Source organism: Rhodnius prolixus, unplaced genomic scaffold (assembly GCF_049639745.1).
Source record: "Rhodnius prolixus isolate KJV_2025 unplaced genomic scaffold, Rpr scaffold_1, whole genome shotgun sequence".
In the NCBI taxonomy this organism is placed as follows: Eukaryota; Metazoa; Arthropoda; class Insecta; order Hemiptera; family Reduviidae; genus Rhodnius; species Rhodnius prolixus.
The window spans coordinates 31,269,273-31,291,935 of record NW_027411581.1 but is presented as its reverse complement, the minus strand read 5'-3'; the positions used below and the strand labels follow the sequence as shown (position 1 = coordinate 31,291,935).

The following is a 22,663-nucleotide window of genomic DNA, read 5'->3' as shown; positions in this document are numbered from 1 at the left end:
CACTCTCTTTAAGCAGATTTTTACATAGTTTTCATTTAAGTTCTGTCACATGATAATTCTATTAAATTTTCTTTATCTTTTATTGATAATGATGTAGCTTTTCCTAAATTTTCTTTATAGTAAGGGTTTGAAATCCAATTATCATTTGTGTTTTCGTGTTTTGGACAATACTCCATGAAAGACAATTTTAATCCTGTTAAATGTGCTATTATATTTTCTCTTGTCTCTCCTTGAGACAGACCAACCTTATTACTGAACATATTAACAACTTCACTGTTATATTGTTCTATACTATAATATATTATTAATGAAAACAATTTTTATGTATTATTAGAAAAAACGTTTTTATGCTTTCATTTTTTAAATTTTTTATGTCTGCCATTATTGATTATTTTTCGCGTACCACCTACCACCAACTCGCGTACCACAGGTTGAGAAACGCTGGACTAAAGCTTCAGGCGACCCTTTAGCCAGAAATCGTCAACGGGTGACAGGGTCGATGGTAGAACCACCGAGGCACCGGGCTGCCCCTCGGAGTAAGTAGCTTGCGAGGGCTTTCTGAAGGTTCCCTAATAGCCTAGATAGTCTCCAGGAGGAACCTGCCTTGGGAATTGAGCGAGGGTCTAGGCACTAAATCTCAAGCTAAATTCGATATGTATTTTATATTTCTAATTTGTACAAATAAAGTCCAAGTTAAAAGTTTAGTGTTAGGAGTAAATTCTGCAACTTACCAACAGTTACAAAGCAACGCATTCCTCCCATTTTACAAACAAATGAAAACAAGATTTCTTTGTACAATATATTAAAAGATTCTTGAATTCATTTATAAATTAAGGCAATTCTTTTGAATTTTTTTTTAGAAGAAACGGCTTCGTTTTCGTGAAATGTTTTCAAGTGACAAGAGTCGGCAGCCGTGGCAGATGCGACGAGAGGTACGTACAAAGTGGAGGAAAGAAAAAGAACACTGTGTATTAGCAATAGCAACGGCGTCTGTGGTGGGTGATCGGTTGTGGGCGCTGTAGGTGGCAGCCAAAGGCGGCGACTGGGGGTGGCACGGGCGAGCGTTGGCCGCCACCGGGCGGAGGCTCAGTACCTCCATAGAACTCGCCGTTCCCATTACTGCTACTGTTTCTAATAATCACGTCTTAAACACGGTCGTTTAGCGGATATGGTGTTTGTTTCGTCTTCTTCATTGTGTGATATGTGATTTTCGGGAAAATGGTTCTGTTGCAGACATGTTTGTTGCTCTTCGTCCATACTCTAGCTCACGGTAAGCTACTATCATTTTAAAGCCAAAATAAACAACATAAATTGGATAGTATGTAAACTTATGTAATAATGAAAAAGTGTTACATTTTTACATATTTGTGAAATACTTCACATATTTGAGACAAATTTCATTAACGAATATTTTAAAACAAATGGAAACTTATTGAAAACGAGTAAAAGTATAATTTTGTTCGTAATGCTAAACCTAATGAACTCGCCGTACGTGTGACACACTTTAAACTTGGCACTTCTATATCCTAGAGAAAAGGAATTCTTTGCTACGAATATCAGTCATTTCTATGAGAAATTCCAAAAACTCTAAGCTAAATTAAATTAGTTTAACTAAAAAACAAAAAATTTATAAAAATGACACAATTTCTTGAGTTGTCTATCCTTATTTGAAAAATTTTCTTCAAATCGTTTTTATAATTGCTAACTCACACACACACTGCTTTCCTACAGGTCGTACTGTCACTCAAAACTGTCCCATAGACAAAGAAATCATAAGTTCTACTGTTGCAATTAGGATCATCATAACCTATAATCAGCCGAGTTTAATCAATATGCAGGATTTTGAAAATAGAAATTTCTTCAAAATAACTTAAAAATCAAGAAAAATAACACGAAAAATTAAATTTGGAAAAAGAGAAACTTGAATTTAATGAAGGCGAGAAAAGACTAAAGAAGGAAACAATAGGAAAGTTTGTTCGGCACCCCCTCAATTTACAGGAACATTTTAGATCTCTGAATTTGTTTTTCCAACTTTAATGAATATTTTAACCCAGCTTCCATATTTTAAATTGTTTTTATTTGTTAATGACTTATAAAGAAGAAAGTAAATAGTATTTAACCGGGTAAATATTTTGCATTAATTATAGTTTTAATTCTTATTAATTTTTTTGTTTAAATAAAGCATTAGATCTGTTCAAAGAAATAAACATTTTCTTAAAAAATATGAGCCATTTTGAATATTAAAGTGGCATTTGTATTTATAAATCATAGTAAAATTTTATTACTGACTTAGTAATTGAAATTGTACATTTAATAATCTAATGTAACTAAATTTAAAGTGTACTTGGTTTACAGAAATAAATATTTTCCTGCTAAATCTTGTTTTTTCTATTATATCCTCACAAACACACATGAACCTTATTTCACAGGTATTAGGCTGACCATTCTATAATAAAAGTTCCCCATCTGCAGACAATGGGCCCGAGGTCTTACAGAATGTATCGGAATATTCTGGGCACGTCCAACAATCGAGATTGTGTACTTTTATAGTTTGTTCCTGTACAAGTAGTTGTTCGGTTTTGTTGCTAACACTGAATCAAGGTTAATTTAATCACATCGTTGCAATAATACTGACAACATACAGACTCAGAGGATATTACGTAATAGTATCTTATATATAATGTGGCTCTGTTCATTTAATCTACTCGGCAAATAAAAACTTTATCCAATGTAGACAGTGTTCCCTTCAAACATGTGGGATTTTACAAGATATTAGGGCAGGATGTACATTTACAGTGTATTTAGTAGAATTGCAAAATGTACCCACTAATTATATTTAAATTTTATTTTAATTCCATTTTTACTCTTAATGCAACTTTCGATGCGTGCCCTATTGAAAATACAAAACTTTATCTGTTCCTGTATACTGAAGTTCTTTCCATTGCCAAATTAGCTTTCACATTACGAATGATAGGTCTCTTGACTGTAGGATGCATTTAGTAGGGATACAAATACACAATCCGTCACATAACCTCAAATGAAGAAATCTAGTAGAGTAGATATGATGGGAATACGATGGCCGCCTTTAAGTGACAGTGGTGCTGACTATTGACCAGGGAAACAATTCTGAATCTGTCAAATACAAACTTTGGAGATTGTGCCTTCCATTTTATCTTTTCTTAGTATAAACTACATCAATTAAAATCTACGAAGGGAAGCCGAATTAAACTAGGCTTTAAAGACTATAGACAGAAAGTCGACTATAATTATTTAAAGATAAATATTGTATTTAAAAAAAAAAAATTGTGATTATTAAAAAGTTCTATTTAAATAAAAGTCTAGTGATTAATTTCAAACTCTCTTATCTGCATGTACATGTTTCACAAAAAAGTTATTCAAAAAGTTTAATTTTTTTTTAAAAAAAATAAGGTGGGTGATGGAGAGACGGTTCAAAAAACAGAGTAATCTTCTTGTAAAATTTAAAATAGTTTCTCTTCTGGCAATAATAAGATTTTTAGACGGAACCACGAATGAAATTTCATTTTTATTTTAAATTTTAAATAGACATTTATTCAAATACAAAAAGTTCAAATGCCGAAAGACTATTTTTTTTTTTTTTTAAAAAAAAACCTTATCTACGATTATTTTGAATTAACCCTCTAATGCATGATTTTTTTATTTCTTTCTAATTTATTTTTTTTAATATTATATTTTGATATAAAACAACGAAAAAATATTTAAAAAAATATTAGTCGCTTGTAATTTTCAGGAAAATGAAATTTATGTTATGTATCATATATGCAACATCATGTTAAAAAATTGATTTTGTTGTAAAATGAGGATGGGATTATCAAATGTAAAATTTATGGGAAAAAAAGTTTATTGGTTATGATAATTATAAAAACAGTTTTTGTCTTTGTTGAAACAAAAATTTAAATTGCACTTTGCATAAAAATAACCCGTGCAACCAATTAATTTACATATATTTCGTTTCAAATCCCATAAGGGCCAATGATCTAATCCATCTTTTCTGACGCTAGCTGGTGGTCTCGCTGATGCAGATTTTTTTCTCCTCAAAGTGTGCAGTGAAGGAGATGGCCTTCCTCTTTTAGGCGCCATGGATCTGCCTATTTTACACAAGGTCTCACTACTTAGTTATTTCCTTTCTGTACTCTTTTTGCGACATACATTGCGTTCGGGCAATTAACTTCCTTGCTTAGCCTGTCAAATCGTCTAATTTTATCTTTCGGTTCTATGCTATAAATTGTGGACAGAAGATGTACTAATATAGTACTAACTTCAAGCAAAATTACGGAATTGATATTATCAGACATCAGTGTACAAAGTTAGAAGAAATATAGATAAAAAGTAATAAATAACAAAAAATTAGAAAAGTCGAATATTTAAATATAGAAAATAAAACTGTTTTTATAAAATGCATGAAAAATTAATTTAGTCTAGAATCTTAATAAATCTAAGAAATAAATATATTTGACTTTGTGTACATTTAAAACTAAATTTAAGTAGACATCTTAAATTAAAAAACGTTAAAAAATTAAAAATCGTTTATTATCAGAAACCAAGAATCACATAGGTATTTTAAAGATAACTGCCTCATATTGGAGAATCAATCACACAACTGTGAAATAGCATTTGAGGTTTCTTATAAAACTGTATTGAAGTACAAAAGTATTATAAAAATTGGCCCGTTCGTTGTTTGCACGTTGAAAATGAAGATAAATTGGTGATGAAGTAAATTTAGATTGTTTAGATAAACCACAGAACAAAGATGAAGATTCCTTCATTCTATTTATTATAAAAGGAAGGAGTGCTATGTTTGCTGTTTGAAAACATATTCTCTACCCAAACTGATAAGTCAACTACCAATGATAGATGAAATTTCAAAACGGGAAAACGCGTGACACGACGGCTAAAATGAGTGGAATGATTTAATTTTTGACATAGCTGCTCTATAGTCTATTACCACTCTGGGCTTGGCAGATCTTGAAGATTATTCGCCACTAACTTTTAACCATAAAATTAGATGTTATTTTCGTGATATTTTCTTATAGGTAGTTTTATTGTGAGTTATTTAAATTGATTAGAACTCGTTTTTTTTTTTTTTTTTTTTTTGTTTGTTGGCTTCCTGTCTGTGCAGATTAGCCAGGGATGTACTAATGTATTATTTAATGGGATGTGTTATGAGTACTATAATTATTTTTGTTTTAGTTGCTGTTATGTTTTATTTTTTTATTTTTATTTTCAAAGTTTGATTTTGTTTTTGGTAATGAATTGGAAAATAGCCAGATACGTTTCGAATATTGGTTCTGTGAGGATGGTATGCAGGTTGGCAGGAAGTGGACATTTCGCTTTGATGACTGCATTCCACAGTTTGTCCCTATCATCCTGGTGACTATTGCAATCGAGGATCAGGTGGTTGGCGTCTATAAGTGTATCAGAAGGGCAAGAGCAAATTGGAGGGACTGAAATTCCTATACGGCTGAGATGGTGGGGCGAGAAGTTATGGTTGAAGCGCAGTCGTATCAAAGTAGTAGTGAACTTTCTACCTTCTGCGAAGTCAGAGTACCACGGTTTTTTAGGTATTGTCGGCTGCAGTGAAGTGTAAAATTTACCTTTGGCATAATTTGATTTTTCGTAATCTATAGACCATGCCCTGTAGTAGGAACGTTTAGAGAAGTTCTTTATATCTGAAGGTAACAGTTTCTCGAGCTTTAGATTCTCCAGGCGTATTGCCTCTTTTGCCTTAGAGTCTGCAATTTCATTGCCAGTTATCCCTGAGTGGCCCCTAATCCATATCAATCGAACTGTCTTTCCGCTAAGACCCGCTCTCTTCAGGAGGTGGACAGTTTCGAGCACCGTGAAATCGGCTTTATGCCCGGGGCATTTAAGCTTGTTGAGCACACTCTTGCTATCAGAAAGTATGACAACTGTTTGTGCCTCTGTCGAGGCCACTAGATTTGCGCATTTATTGATGGCAGTGAGTTCAGCCGAAAAGACTGAGGCATGGCGGTGTAACTTATATAGTCTACTGAGGTTGGTTTGCGGGTCATACACTGAACATCCCACCCCTTCAGGGGATTTAGACCCATCAGTGTAGAGGAAGTACGCACTTGGGAACCTGGCATTTAGTTTTGCCGATAAGTATTCATTATTTGCCGATTCAGGGATGCTTTTATCGTACTGGTAGAAGTTAGTTATGACACATTCTGGAGCTCCCAGTGTACACTCAAGGTCAAAAGAAAATGTTGGGAGATGGGTACTCCGGTGTAGGGACAGCATGAATTGCGACAGAGACCAGAACTGATGTACAAGAATTGGTGTACTTTTTTTATACCAATAACTTTCAGTGAGGATTCGGGGAACTAGTCTGCTTATTTTCTGAATGACGGGTTGATTCGTTGACTCGTTAGAATTTATAAAGCAATCTATAATTAAACTCTTTTTCACAAAACGTTTGACACGCAGAAGTAGGTCTAGATTTGTGGGGAGATTTCTACGGTGTTATCGGCGAACGAAATATTAGGATTTTGAGCAATAACCGGCTATGTAAGCTGCGAAAAATGAAAGTTCCTAAAGGCATTCCCGGCGCTGAAAGGTTTTAATTAAACTAGGTCAATCTGACATAACCTTCTATTGTGTACCTCTTTTTTTCACTGACTGCCCTCACTACTACTGGCTGTCGGTCTCTACGTTTTCATTTTTAAATTAAACTTTATTTTCGTGTATTCTAGGCGGCAGAAGTTCATACATCTAGTAGGATTTGATACTCCATTTTAAATAATAACACACGCAAATTTTACTGACATGAATTCATTCAGTTACTGAATTTCTTGAATGTTTATTGTTTTTTCAACAAAGAAACAAGAAATAACACTGTAGATATTTAATGCACTTAACACAGATCGAATTGTTTGTTGTGGTTACTGTAATGCTATTTCGCTGCTGTCTTTACATACCCGAACTCCTGAATAGTGTGTCCCAGCCGTCTACCCAGATTTTCCTAGATATTTATGCCATCGTTTTGTACGTCAGCATGTTCTTCTTGGCTTACTTTTTTCTCATTCCTCCAGCAAAACTTCCATCTTTCCTGATTGTCAAGTATGTTCTTTTCCAATCCTTTCTTTACCCTTTTCTTCATAATCATTTTATCCTTGATTTTATATTCATTTATCGTTTCTTTTTTTTTTATCAACTTTTTCTGTCAGAACTTAAATTATTTCATATATTTTTTATCTAATTTTTTCTTGATATTTATGAACGACTTTTACAAGTTTTGCGCTATGGCATTTCAAAATAAGATTTTGATCATTTGTTTGCTCTTCATGTTAAGTTTATTTTTTCATCCCAGATGAGGAAAGTATTGCTGTCAGATATTCGAAATCATATCAAATTCTTCTACTTTGATGTTTCAAAGGAGTTATCCTTTTTGAGGATCTTCTGTGATCGAATATTTCAACCTCAACAGAAAAATGTCATTTTATTGTATATTTATTATACAGGGTGTTCATTTTAAGACGGCTCAAATGCATTTCATGCTTAAACGGTTGATCTGAGCGAAAAATGGTAGAGGAAAAATTTGTTGCCCGTCACCTCTAGTTTCAGAATGTGACTTGATTTTAGATTTCTGCCCGCATACGCGGCTGACGCGCGACCAAAAGTAAGGGTTTGCAGTTGACCGCCATTTTCATATACACTGTTTTAAAGAGTATACAAAATTATGAAAGAAACCGGAAACCGCAATTCGATATCTTCAAAATTAAAGGTGCTAGGCCAGGGGTCGGCAACCTATTTTAAGTAGAGAGCCATTTTTCCTTAAATAATTTTAATAAATCTTACCAAGAGCCGCAGAGATGATAGTGTAAACAACTCTGTAGATCATTTGAACTTGCAAATTATTATTTTATGATATTCAACAACCTTTAAATGTTTTAAAACTGTTCGGTAGGACAGTGGTAAAAAGGGTTGATCGTCAACTTTGACAATTTTATATATTTATTTTCACATATTCAAAGTAAATAAACGAATAAATAATAACTAAACCTTTATTTGAATGAAAATGGTGGCAGTCTTTTATAATTACGTACTTTGTTTTAATATAATTCTATTCAATTTCAAACCTATCACATTTAAAATCATTTTTGGAAAAAAATATCTTTACTTTAATAAATGAACTTTTCATTTGTTTCAATAAAATTGAAATATACAATTTATTTTGGACAGGCTGAAGAGCCACACAATTTGGATAAAAGAGCCGTATGCGGCTCGCGAGCCGCGGGTTGCCGACCCCTGTGCTAGGCCATTTCAAAATCTATTAATTTATTATTAATCATATTATTAAAATTTAATAAACATATTTCAATTTTTTAACTTGTTATCAAAGAGAAAGAAGAGCACGCGATAGGCCATTTTAATGTATTTTTTCATCCCCATTCTACTAAAAATATTGCCAAGGCAGTAAAGCTAGTATTTTTCTTAATATCGGGAAATAAGTCGTTTTCCGAGTGATTTTTCTAAGAAAAATCAAATGTTAAGAGCTTTAGATGTTCTCAAGCATACACAAAATGGCTAAAAATTAATTTTACATCTGTTACGAACAAGAAGATTTAATAATTATTTGGTAATTTTGGGAGAGGTGCGTTTAATTACCAAAAAAAGTGGAAACCTCCTGCCACACATTTAAGTGATCAATATCTTTCATGTAAAGGATCAAACTTATTCCTTAATTTATCAAATAATGTACTTCACTCAACTTGTGAAGCATGTACTTTGCCTTCAAAGGTGCCTCCTGTGGCTCGCAAGCCAGGTTAGCCTGGAGGTTATCAACTGCCCTCTGGTCTTCAGCGTTTATTAGAAACATTTTTCCTGAATACTATACTAAAACTAAAAGGACATTCGCGTGTATTGTACGACCTTAATTATTTTAAAAGAGGATTGAATATTACGCTAAAATCTCGGGTTCGTGAAAAAGTTTAACGAGGGTAGTACCTCTTTATGGAATGGATTTGTATTTTTCTGAGATTTTTCAAAGAAAATTTTCTTTGAGCATTTTCAGGTGTAGTTAAAATGTTCTTCTGTCAAAGTCAGCACTTTGAGTAAGAGAGAGTCAAATGAGATAGGCGCCACGGTAGCCGAGCGGTTAGAGGTGAGACCTGCAAAGCTAATATGTATTGTGGTACTGGGTTCGATTCCCGTACTTAGATCTTGGATTTTATTTAATGGTTAATAAATGAAATTTACAGTAAAGTATGTTTGCTAGTCGCCTCCGTCCACGACACCTAATTTGGTAGTTAGACATAAAGCCCGCCTAAAGTCAAGTTGAGATATTTAATTTCTCTTTTTTCTCTCTATAATTTTTATAGCTATTTTTGAGGTTCCAATTATCAATTAATGATAAGACAATTGTGGTTACACATCTCATAGAAATCAACTGTTCTTCTTCTCCATTAAATAGTATGAAAGCTCACCCCAGCGTCCTGGTTTTTCTAATTGTTTCTTCATCAAGAAAGTATAATTATTCTTAATATGTTCTTTTTCACTTTTATCATCCAAAAATTTAACAAAAGTTTGTATCATTTTAACAGAACTTCTAAAATTTGTTTTGTGCCATATGTAATTATAAATTTAGATGTTTTTAATATTATTTAATTGTACTTTGTACTTGCCTAAGTGGCCAAAAAGTGTAGTTTTTACGTATTTGTTCAGGATATATTTCTGTTCATTGTGTAAATTGGCTAATTTGCATATGTGCATTAGTTAAAAAGGCTAATAAAAGAACAAAAAAATATGTGTTGTGGGCATTTCCACCAAATTTGTGATTATCGGTTAGACCAGGGGTCGGCAACCCGCGGCTCGCGAGCCGCATACGGCTCTTTTATCCAAATTGTGTGGCTCTTCAGCCTGTCCAAAATAAATTGTATATTTCAATTTTATTGAAACAAATGAAAAGTTCATTTATTAAAGTAAAGATATTTTTTTCCAAAAATGATTTTAAATGTGATAGGTTTGAAATTGAATAGAATTATATTAAAACAAAGTACGTAATTATAAAAGACTGCCACCATTTTCATTCAAATAAAGGTTTAGTTATTATTTATTCGTTTATTTACTTTGAATATGTGAAAATAAATATATAAAATTGTCAAAGTTGACGATCAACCCTTTTTACCACTGTCCTACCGAACAGTTTTAAAACATTTAAAGGTTGTTGAATATCATAAAATAATAATTTGCAAGTTCAAATGATCTACAGAGTTGTTTACACTATCATCTCTGCGGCTCTTGGTAAGATTTATTAAAATTATTTAAGGAAAAATGGCTCTCTACTTAAAATAGGTTGCCGACCCCTGGGTTAGACAAATAATTCAATTGTAAAAAGCGTACCAATTTACTCGATGTTGAGCGAACAAAGACTAAGAATTACAATAAATTCCATTACGTAAACTGCAGTTTCTGAGTTCAAAACTTTTTTTTTTTTTGTTTAACGTGATTCATATTAAAAACTTGGTTTTAAATCGATGCAGGATTTAAATTAACGCGGAGTACTTCAGTGAACAAAAATATTGTAGGAATTTAAACGGCCACGAGAAAGAACATGTGAAATAATATCTATAATTATTTAAATATAAAAGGAATAGGCTCCAAAAGTACAATGCTATTCATATTTTCTGTTAGAATTCCTGAAAACTTTGTTCAAAATGTACTTAGAACACCAATAATAGTGAGAGAAATATGTTTCGAAGAACGGGAGGAAAATTTTGAAAGAAATTTAAGTAAAATTCGTAAGCTTCTTCTCTATCGTTTCTAGATGGCTAAAATTACGAGCTTAAATATGAACGAAATGTTAGATTCTTGTCTATCTTATGCCGCTTACACTCTTACTCCTAAATTTTTAAACAAAGTTTGAAAATAACAGTAAAAGTTTAAACTAGAAGAAGATGGAAGTTAGTAAACTGTTCTTGCTCAGTAAATTCCTTTGTTTACCTCTGACGTTGCCTTCTTAAGTAGCTGACTTGAAGTATACCAACAAAGTGCAACAATGACTTCTTTAAAGCGTAATTACAATTTTGATTAGAGTACTATAGTTTAATACCGCTGCAATACTAAATAATTTAATAGATTTCAATTTGTTGATTTAAATTCAAAGAAAACGAAATCGAAGAACAAAATTACCTTTAAAGATCTGTTTTATAGCTTAGAACAGCGCAAAATAGAATTTAATTGGCTATTTCAATTGCCATAATGTTTTTATGTACCTTAGAATCCATAAAAGTGGTAAATTCGCGACTGCTTTAAGTGCCTCTAGACACTCACTTTAGACTGATTTCATGCGCCGTCATGTTAATAAAAATTCAAAGGCATGAATCTTCCTTTATTACGTCTATCGACACTGCAGTGTACAACATTAAACTTTAAAGAGTAAATTTTTTGTTTGCTTTATTATTATTATTTTTTTTAATGTTGATAATAAATTTGAATGTAATTGCCATCAAGCAGTTTAGGGCCGCAGAGTGAGAGTGGGAAGGCACCTTGATCGAGGGGCGTCCTTTCAAAAGAATGAAACAAAATACATGAAATACTTATCTATTGCTTACTTCGTTATGAAGAGTGAGCTGGTCGCCTGTGTCAAATTTTGGATTTCTCTTGTCTATTCTTTAACGCGTGTGGCGTCCAAATGAATTGGTGTATTTACACCAAGGGCGTGGAAGCTAATTAAGCTAACTTTTAGTTCAAATGTTTTTTATTTTTAATTTTGTGTACACTAATATTAATATGGGATGTAAATAGCGCCCATTAATTCATTATTAAGATTTTCTATAACAACTAAAAGTTCTGGGGAAGAGTATAACGAAACCCCACCCGCTTAAATAAAGTTTGCAGAAAAATGTTTCAAATATAAGATCCTGTGGGCAAGTAGTGAACTTGTTACCAACAGAATGCGCTAGCTTGGCCTTTTATCTAGTGCTTAGTTACTTTATAAAGTGTTTTACCAAGTTAAAGCAGTGTGCATAAATCCAGATACTATTTTACAAAATGTCTATTGATTAATTCCAATTAAATGGCACACGAATGATTGTATAAGCGCAAAATAAAAATAAAAAAGCCGAAATCGGCTATTGGGGATCTGTACCGAACATGAACTTTATTTCAAATCCAATTAAACCAAAGTGGAACTTGTATTGCCCATTACTACACGCTCTTCAATTTGCGTTCGTGTTGTACTCATTTTACTGCGAAGATTAAACCTTTTTATTTGAAACTTGATTGCGGGAAAAGATATTTTAGGTTTTTAACACCTTTTTTTTAAAGTGCATTTGGGTGTATTGCAATAGTTTCTTGCGCATTGATCTCATATAATTTTAATTGTAAGCCACTAACTTGCTTTAATTTGAAGTACAAAGAAAAATTAAAAATTCTGTAGTGGTTATGTGCACAGACTAGTTCGAGTGAGATGTCCAGTTCGAGTCTCGGGTGAAACTAAATTTTTATGTTAGAACAATTTTACAAATATGAAACCTCTGTTCACGTCATCTAATTTGATAGTTCGACATTAAGCAGCGCCTGAAAAATAGGCGATTACTACATATTTGTTCAATTAATATAGTATTAAACCCTAATGATCTTCTTTAGGTTTAATAATTCTGCGTATTAAGTAAATTCGCCATTATTAAATAATATATTATTAATTTATAACAATACCTAATGAGAGGGCTGTTTGGGTGGTGAGGTTTTAATAGATAAATTGTAGAGGACTAGTTGTTCTGTGATATATTAGACGATTGAACATGGAGGTACCTTTCTGGTCTTTAGTAATTATACTAAAGGGTGCCAGTAGTAAACTATAGGTACCGTAATGAACTCTATCTGAACCTTTCCCTTCACGTCCTCTACCATTCTCACCTTGGTAACGTTGGCTAATCTCTAAAATAAACAGTTTCCTTTAGGGTTAACAAACATCTTTGCTCATTAAACAACTAGCATGTGCGCCATCTTTACTTCTCCGCATGTCTGCCTCATTTTTTGTATACAAATAATAAATCTTTTTTAGTTTTAAGGAACTAGAGACACTTTCTAATAGATACTGAAGTATCTATAAGTGCGCAGTGAGATTGTTATAAACTCTCTTTCTAAAGTATTATTGAACTGTCAGTCACTAGGCATCCGGAAAATTGAAGCCATTTCAGATGAATCTGGGACAATATGGTGATGTGGGATTTTCACAACAGATTATTTCTTTATTCCTGTAATGTTCTGGGTCAGCAGCTTCCTTTATAAATAAAGAAGCGGTGATTTTCGACTTTCCCGTCTACATCGGGTGCTTTTTTGTCTTAGATCCTATAAAAGGTTAACTGTAAGAAGATAAGTGGCTTAGAATTAATAACTAAATTGATTATGTTGTACCATTGGCATATTAATTAGCTGAAGATCCGTCCACGACACCTAACTGGTAGTTGGACGTAAAGCCCCGCCTGAAAAAATAGGCGATTACTTTACTTTACTTTACTTTTTAATGAGCTGAAGAGAGATGAGGATTGAAGGACGGACCTTTGTAAGGGACGACTCAGTAAATCATACCATTCAAAAACATATATAGGAACTACATACGAGGTGTGGCTATTAAATAACGAGACTATTGCTGTAAAACATTTTATTTTAAATTTACAAATATTTAGTTATTACCACCTTCAATATATACCCCTCCCCTATCCCCAAAACGCTCCATGCGAATTTACCATTGTTTGAAACAGTGCTGGAAGTCTTTTTCTGTGAGCTCCTGCATGACGCGTGCCGCTTTTTCTTTCACAACTTCAACGGACTGAAATGGTGTTCCTTTTAATGCAGATTTGACTTTGGAGAACAGATAAAAGTCACATGGGGCCAGGTCAGGCGAATAAGGCGGATGACCTAAAGCTGAGATGTTGTACTCGGTTAGAAACGTCTTGACAGACAATGCAGTGTGAGCCGGCACGTTGTCTTGATGGAGAACCCATGACTTGTTCTTCCACAAATCGGGTCGTTTTTTCCTTACTCTTTCACGGAGTTAAGCAAGCACCTCACGGTAGTAATGTTGATTAATTATAATCGGTACTTTCACCCGTTTTGGACGTGGAAGGGCGGCCCGGGTGGTCATCATCTCCGACGTCTTCTCGGCCATCTTGGAAACGCTTGAACCACTCAAAAACTTGTGTACGTGATAAACATTCATCGCCATAAACTTCTTTTAATAAAAGATAAGTTTCAGTAGCGGTTTTATCAAGTTTTGATGTGAAATTTCACAATTCGTTGCTCTCGGCAAAACGAAACTAACACCTCTTACATAAACGACAGTTCCGGTCAGACAGATTTCTCTACAAACACGTGAGACGCTGCACTGCTGTCTGTTAGGATTTGGCGCATAGTTCTTCTGTAGCAGCGCCAGTCTCGTTATTTATTAGCCACACCTCGTACACTTCATTATTTAGTTTTAGTTACACGATTAATCAAATATTGACAATGAACATTTACAAAAAAATAAATAAATGATTCCCTCGCAGAAATACCGGGTTCGAATCCAGCTGCTGGCCTTAGATTTTCTCTTCCTAGAAGTTTCTTACAGCTCACTGTCCGGTGATGAACATAGTTGATTCTAAAGAGACAACCGGAGGCCAGCAGTCCACTGAAAATCGTCCAAGCGCCAATGAGGCAGATGTTAGGGGTGACTACAATTAAAAAAAAAATAATATAATGAAATAAATAATAATAAATGGTAATTAATTTGCTATTAAAGAATAATTCGTTAAAATAACAGTTACATGATTAGTAGAAAATTTACTTTAAAAAAATGAATACTTATTTTGAGGAAAATGTGTTCTCAATTCTCTGCGGGAAAATACTTCATTATTATGAAGCTCCATCCTGGTGGACAATACATTTCCCAAACGGCTTTCTTTGGATGTAAAAAACAGCAACTCTAGTTTTCATTAAATTTAACTTGTAAATTTAAAATGTAAAAACTCAGATTACACTCTTTCTGAACTAGACAGGGCGCCACGGTAGCCGAGCGGTTAGAGGCGAGAATTGCGAAGCTAATATATATTGTGGTACTGGGTTCGATTCCCGGTCTTTAGGCCTTGGATTTTATTTAATGATTAATACAAAAAAATTACAGTAAACTATGTTTGCTAGTCCACGACACCTAATTTGGTAGTTGGACGTTAAGCCCCGCCTGAAAAAATAGGCGATTACTTTACTTCATAGGTCAAGAAGTCTTGCATACGGGTTACATTAACATGGTTGCTTTTATTTGATGATAAAACAAGTTTATCCTGATTCACCCACAACCATTACATTGAACTACAATTACGAACTGATAAAATTGTAACTTTGATCTTAAATATCTCAACAAATATTAGGGATATCGAAACGAGGTCAACGTCATTTTTCACAATTTTTTATGTAGTTTTTATAATCATTGTCAAGACCAGTGGTCCTTACGAAATTCTAATCAGATTTTTAACTTAACTCCGCCGAAAATGAAGATACAGTATAGAGGGTGAAAAATTTGAAAACTAGACTTCAAAAAACATATAGTTTATTTAATGGGTTTTTCCGGATTTCCGCTTTCCTAAAACGTTATTAGCGATTGGTGCGTTTTAAATGGATCACCCTGGATATGATAAAATTCAGTGAAATTTAGTTAAGATTCGAATGAAAAAGTTTTCAAAGAAATTTTTTCGTTTAAATTAAAATATAATATTTTGCGTCAGGACTCTCTCCAGCACAAATACAAATTGAAAAACCAGGAGTGGACACATCCTTGTTTCTCTTTTATAATACTTAATTAAATGTTCATGAAAAAAAAATTTGTAATAAAAAGTAAATTAGCATCAATATAATAAATGTTCACAATAATAAAGTGGTACTGTTAAAGGAAGCATGACGTCACAGCTTCCCCAAGACCCCAATAAAGTTAATATTCCATGAGGAAAAATTCCCAACAAATTTATTAGTTTAACACAGGTTACGACAATGTGAAAATAACAGTTTCTTAGCGAATGCTTAATAAAATTGCAGAATTGTGAAAAACCTCTCTTATTAGTTGCAGTTTCCCCACTTCTCACAACTTGTGTTAATAAGTAATGAGCAACTTCTGCAATAATTAAAATAATTGCCATTACGTACATTCTTACATTAAGAGAGACTGTTAAAAAGAACGGCGTGCTTGGAGCTGCCTCAGGGCGTTGTCCTACACTGGATGGAATATTACAGACCTACTAAAAAAAAACACTGAGGCCATCAGCCCCCTGGGTATTTTCCCTACATGAAATATCAAAATTTGAAATTTCTGAGACTTTTGTTTCTAACATTCTTTCGGTAACCCATGAGATTAGGTCCTAAAATCCATTTGTTCACTCTCAGAGAAGTTTAAAATAATAACTTAGTTCTGAAAATCCGTAAAACACCACTGTCTTACAGCAGTATGTAGTCATTCATTTTCAGAATGAATTCAACTACTGCTTCAACTGCTTGTCGTACCATTTTTCTGTATTCAAATAAAGAAGACGTTTTTTAACATAAACAATTTGTCTGGAATAAGACATGATAGAATTAACTTGTAAGCGTTGGTTGCACTTACTGAAGATATCTTCAACGGGTCAACATGAAATTTGACTTTGATTGCAAAGCATTAAATTTCGGTAGTTTAGGTCGTAATAAGACGGAAAAAAAATATATAGCATGAAAAACTTTGCTTTTGTGCTTAGAAGACTGATTGAACGAAATTTTCAAAAATCTCGGATTTTAATTTTTGATTGAAAATAAAACTATTGAAATAAAAATGTTTATTATTTTTATTAAGTTTTACTATCAAATTAGCTCAACGTCTTTTACTTTTATAAGAACTAAAAGGTGAGCTACTTTTCTGCGATAATTTTTTTGGTGGCTCAGGTACTGGTCGTGTCAGGTCGTGAGCAATTGGAGCAGAAGAAGATTCGAGGTCAGGATATTCAATAGGTTTTGCATTTTTACCTCTACGTCTTTTACTCGGATTCACCATACAAAAGTAGCAGTCAGTAATATGGTCTTTTGGTTCTCGCCAAATCCTTGGTATTGCAAATTTCATAGACCTTTTCTCACCTCGATACCAACCTAAAAATATAAAAATAAAAATTAATATGTCTATTATTTTGGATTCATCGCTTAATTAAATAAAAATTGCTTACCTTCCAAACACCTTTTACAATAACTACAAGCAACATGTGGAGCCCATGGCTTATCTTGATTCCGTACAGGACAGTCAAAATATGCTTCATAGGCTTCACAGAGAACGTGAGATGTCTTTAGTTCATATTTCACGTCTCGAACTTTAATAAATTGACCACATATAAAACAAAATGCATCAGCATCGTATTTGCACTTTCGTGACGACATTTTAAGTTATTCTGGGCTTGTAAATAACACCTGATGGTTGTTTATCACTCGGGTGCCATCTAGCGGCACAGTGTAAACGTTAATACCCCACTCTCACCGCGCGGTCTTTTTAAAAATATTAAAATCAATTAAAATTTATGAAAAAATTGAAAAATGAGTATTATTATTATAACTATCACAAAAGCAAACTTTATACCGAAAAAAGGTATTTTCTTTTCGTTTTTGTGCATAACTAACTGGAAAATAATAGTATAAACTTTAGGACAAAGAACGAAAATTTTAGGACAAAGATCTTTGACAGATATCTTCTAGTATAAAATTTCACTTGTTAAGTGAAGTTGAAATAAAATTACCACACTTTTATATTATTGAACAAGAACGGAAGAACGGAAGAACGGAAACAAGTTGGCCAACTGCGACAGAACAACGTCCTTCTCACTCTTTGTATACTTGGCAGAGTGGTAAGAATGCCTAACGCTTCACTAGTCCTGACAATTCTGTGACAAACTACCCATATGTTGTAAAAGAATGGTGTGGAGCTGACATTGCCTCCCATTTGTAAACCTGAGATGGAAAATTTCTTCAATTTCACAACTTTTTTGTTCAGCTACTGGCACGGCCACTTGAAAACTTTGGCTCGCAAATAAAAGTACAGAGTATACTCTACATGCTTGGCCATCCTCCATTTTGAAATGTTTTCACTAATTCATCCCTTTACACAATTCTCTTCAGCTTATAAATTTATGTGGAATCCCAAAATTCACGTTAGTGGGAAACTTCAGTAAAGACCGCGAAATATTCGTTTAAATTAGAACATTTTAAAAGTTACCTTAGATGGGGAAAACATTGCAATGGTTTGATAATATTTTGTACGGTTTTCTCGATTTAAATTGATATCCCCTACAAATGAAAAAATGTTTTTTTATAATGGAGTCACTTTTTGGATTTGGAGTTTAGGTCACTTGCCCTTTAGGCATCTCACATTATTAAGCTATTGAAAGAAGTAATTCATTGGTGGTGCATTCAATGGAATCTGGAAACCAAAAGTTTCATCAGGTTTATGTCCAGCAGGTTATCCTCAGATTTCTTCTTTAAGAAGCTTCTTCTAGTTCATTGTCCGGTTTTTAGATAGTGTCGCCTGTGTGAGAGAACACAGTTTGAATGCACGGGAAAAGTTCAAGATGCCAGTACCCTCCATTAAGGGAAAAGAGGCAAGCAATGACGGGAATGGTTTCGCCTTGTTTTCGACCAAGGGAGGAGGTCATCTTTAGGTTATATTTATTAACAATTATAATTTTGTTTTACATTATTATTAAAGGGTGGTGTTTTTTCAGTCCTGATTGTTTAGGTATGATCTAGTCTTAATCTCAAAAGCGTCAGTGTTCTCAGATGTTGTCGCGCCTTAAATGAAAATATAAAATATTGCAATAACAATGAGAAAATTTGTTGAATTTTTGGTAATTCTAGAACTTTAAGTACATAAATTTCATTAAATAATATAGCAAACCTTCTAGCGTAATATTATACAAATATATAAGATTGAATTTAAGTTATAGCATTATTCGTTCTGTCCAATTTTCTTTAACAAGACATCCTGTTGAGAATAATTTATTTCTTTAAAATATGCGCAGACATGGTACGTCTAAAAAGCGAGCAATGAAGTAATTTGCTCGCCTGACATCTCTAGCTTGCTATTGAAAAGAAGATAAAACATTTTGAAATTCCCTACTTATTTAAAAGGTTCCCTTACTTAAAACAAAATCCCTCCTTAAGTAATATAACTTAAGTATTGAATAAAATCAGCAACAACTTAAAAAAAATGTGACCGGTAAATAAAATTAAACTTTTTGAAGAAACAAAATTTTATGCAAACAAAGTGAATTTAAAAATTAAAGCTATCGTAAATTTTAATTTGAGTAATGACATTTATGTTTTTAATTGGAAGAGTTTTCACTTAACTTAGGTTTAAAGACAGATATTTCCATCTCGCCCTACCATTCCTTTCTCACCGATTTAGCTGAAGATGAACAAGTGCTTCGTCAGGATTTGTAAGGACCGACAGAAAGACGGCTACAGTGGAGAGTTGGAGGAATAAGTATTTTAATAAATACAAGCGAGGGAAGGAATTACCTGAGTAATTAGCGAATACTGGATCTCCTAGGTTCGAATCCAGCTGCTAGCCTTTTAAAAATAGATTTTCTCTTCCTAAGAGCTTCTAGCAGCTCACTGTTCTGTGATGGTTCACTGTCTGGAGGCCGACTGTGTACTGAAAAAAGCTCCGGGCGCCAATGACCTTAGAAATTAACGCGCCTTAAATACAAAAACAAGAAAATCCCAGCGCGAGCTCTTAAAAGTTCCATCAGCAAAAAATAAAAGTAAGTAAAGCATTTCTTGATAATGCTCATCCACTCTAAAGTCGTTTCTTGAATTACTTATGAAATGGAAGAATGAACTGGAACCAAAAATAAAATGAACATTCTTGATAACCCATCGTCCACATTTCGTCCATTATAGAGTACATTATCTTAATTGGTAGCTACATTATGGTTAACGCTGAACTTGAGCTAGGAGTGCACGACTTTGTCCAGTCTGAAGGCCAGTGGTTACTATAGAGTAACTATACTCTACTACAGAGTAGATGGGAGACTGCAGAATCCCTGCACAGCCATCCACTGCACTTAATCTAATTACATTTATTTTAATTTACTAATAATCTAATCACTAGAAGTGTTGATTTCTTAAACTTAGATGGTAGAGATTCTAGTCACAAGTTATCTGTGATTGGGTTTTACTGAAAGAAGCGAGAGCCTCTATCTTATTTACTTCTTGAATCTTTACAAACACAATCCCCTTCTAACCAAACTCGAACCGAGTACTCAGATTCTTTAAAACTCCACCAATAATAATTCCTCTTGTGCATATGAAGTAAATGCAGTAAGTAGAAGAAGTTCACAGAAAGCGCTTTTCATTTTAAGCGCCTTTACTTAACCTGCTACTCTTGGATTTAGAAAATGCTGTTATCCTCCCTTGTCTTAATATTGGCATAGAACAGACAATTGTTCCGATAGAGCATTCTACATAAAAGCTTCATTGTTGTTACTATGTGGGGCTCGCTAAATCAATTACGCTGGGAAAGGATTCCAATAAAATTTTGCACCAGAGAGTAATTAGTTAGAAAAGTCGCAGTTTGGTTAAGGATTTCGTCGGAAACCTTAGCCTCGGATTAGCAGTAAGTAACAAAGCGCGGTAGAAACTTTGAACTTAATTTTTCAAATGTTCTGTTCACGCTCATCCGAAGATCTTGCGCTTAAAATCATTCAATTTGTATTCTGAAGGCTTTAAATTCACTAAATACCTGGAATTTTCGGTGAAAGCTCAATTTTGAAATTTTATTACCATTGTAACGCATTTTGTTATTAGGAAAATGGAAAAATAATAATTTATATGTGACATAAAATTATTAAAATTAAGTTTGACGTCAAGCCGCGGAAAATATAGCAGTATACCGCATGGGTCATGCTGTGGGGCCACTTGTGGGCCGCAGGCAGTGCAACACAGTTGATCTGATGAGAAAGCTTATTTATAATCTTTATCGGTCAATTAAAAAAATGTCAATAAACTAATTATACAGGATGAACTAGTAAGTAATGTCCATAGGCCTGCTGTGTGTAGTACATCTAAAGTGGAGTTCAATGACGTATTAGCCTACTTCATATTCTCCACTGTTCTTGAGTGACGTCACTTAATATTTTTTCTCTAAAAACATTAATTTTTTGCAATAAAAATATTATTACACAGAAAGTTTTAGTCCAAATTCGATTCTGATGACACAGTTAGAAAGACAGATAAATTTTCTAAAAATTTATACCATTTCGAAGCATAAGTTATTCTCTAAACAGCCTCAATCTTTCTCCGAATACTGGAAAATAAAAGTAATCGAAATTTTTAAGAAAGCTCATTAGGCCCTTATGTGATCATTATCAGACCTAGTCTGCTGGTATTTTTTATAAAAGTTTCCTTGTCTAATGGGCTTTCAAACGGTATATCATTTTCCAGGATTCCTTTTATCTTCGTATGAGAAATTACGTTTGTTTTGCAAGAAAATGTGTTCACGAGCACTCAACAATGTTAGTTTTTGAAGTTGTTTAATTCATTGAAAACTCTTTTAGATGGGCGAGTAGTCAATTTTAAAGTAGGCTTTCTTAAAATAAGGAAGTCAATGGGTACAAATTGCCTTTTAAACTTTTACTTCTGATCTCAGTGAAATATTTTGGAAAATGTTAGGAAATATTTTAAACAAGTACCTACTTCTTCAACAAAAAATATGTTTTAAACTTTTATTGCAAAAAAAGTAATGTTTTTAGATAAAAAATAAGTGACGTCACTCAAAAACAGTGGAAAATATGAAGTTGGCCAATACGTCATTGAACTCCACTTTATATGTACTACACGCAGTAGGCCTATGGACATTACTTACTTGGTTCACCCTGTATAGCAATCTCCATAAACAGCAGACAAGGAATGACGAAAGAGGCAGATCCATTTTTTAATTAAATATAATGTTTACAACAGTACAGAGAATTATTTTAACAAATCGGACAAAGAGTAAAGAAGTTAAATCACAGGACACAGGCCTATAATATGGATATTATCGGCGCGTTAGCGCCATGTGGATAAGTGTATAATACTGTAAAAAATGTGGATGAAATATACAGATCAGCATGTGGGATAGGGAGCACATTTGGTCCAAAGTTATGAATTAGACCCACCAGCTTGAAAATGAAAGCTTTTTATGCAATTTTCACTCAGATAAAGGAATTTAAAACTTGAATAAAATCTAAAATTCAGTAGGGGTATTTTTAAGAAACCACGAGCAGTTCAAGAAAGTACATTTTTATAAAAAAAATTATTATCGACTGATTTGAATTAAGGAATCCCTTACAAATTGCATTTAATTTTTCTTTTCCCTTCGGGTTTACAGTTAGTCCTCATAAGTTAGCCCTCAAGGGCATAATTTTCAATAAAATAAATATTGACAAAAAAGTTATTTTTGCTTTAATCGTAAACAGAGATAGAACTTTATTGATTAAAAAATAAATTAAGATAAGTAAACTCAATGCCTAATGTATTCCCTGCCCACAGAACTCAATGCCTAATGTATTTCCTGCTCACAGAACTCAATGCCTAATGTAATCCCTGTTCACAGAACTCAATGCCTAATGTATTCCCAGTTCAC

General features: G+C 33.3%; 2 protein-coding genes across 2 annotated transcripts in view; one reads left to right on the top strand and one right to left on the bottom strand.

Moving 5' to 3' along the window:
• Positions 1-1,027: 1,027 nt before the first annotated feature.
• LOC141458594 (protein APCDD1-like) overlaps positions 1,028-22,663 on the top strand; it is a 1,087,769-nt gene continuing 1,066,133 nt past the window's right edge. Inside the window, exon 1 of the mRNA XM_074136827.1 lies at positions 1,028-1,270. Coding sequence (XP_073992928.1) covers positions 1,219-1,270 — 52 coding nt within the window. The 5' untranslated portion in view covers positions 1,028-1,218. The remainder of the gene's footprint in view (positions 1,271-22,663) is intronic.
• On the bottom strand, positions 13,731-17,711 carry LOC141458615 (uncharacterized). The gene is made up of 3 exons (XM_074136865.1): positions 17,220-17,711; positions 17,026-17,145; positions 13,731-14,717 (listed from the first exon to the last, which is right to left on the bottom strand). Exons 1-3 carry the CDS (start codon positions 17,425-17,427, stop codon positions 14,473-14,475), a joined length of 573 nt encoding a protein of 190 aa, XP_073992966.1. The 5' UTR covers positions 17,428-17,711; the 3' UTR covers positions 13,731-14,472.

Coding starts and splice junctions, on each gene's coding strand:
- LOC141458615 (XM_074136865.1), bottom strand. CDS start 17,427: ATGTCGTCACGAAAGTGCAAATACGATGCTGATGCATTTTGTTTTATA. Junction 17,146..17,219: donor TTGTAAAAGGTGTTTGGAAG/GTAAGCAATTTT, acceptor TTATATTTTTAG/GTTGGTATCGAGGTGAGAAA. Junction 14,718..17,025: donor TCCGAGTAAAAGACGTAGAG/GTAAAAATGCAA, acceptor TTTTAATTGTAG/TCACCCCTAACATCTGCCTC.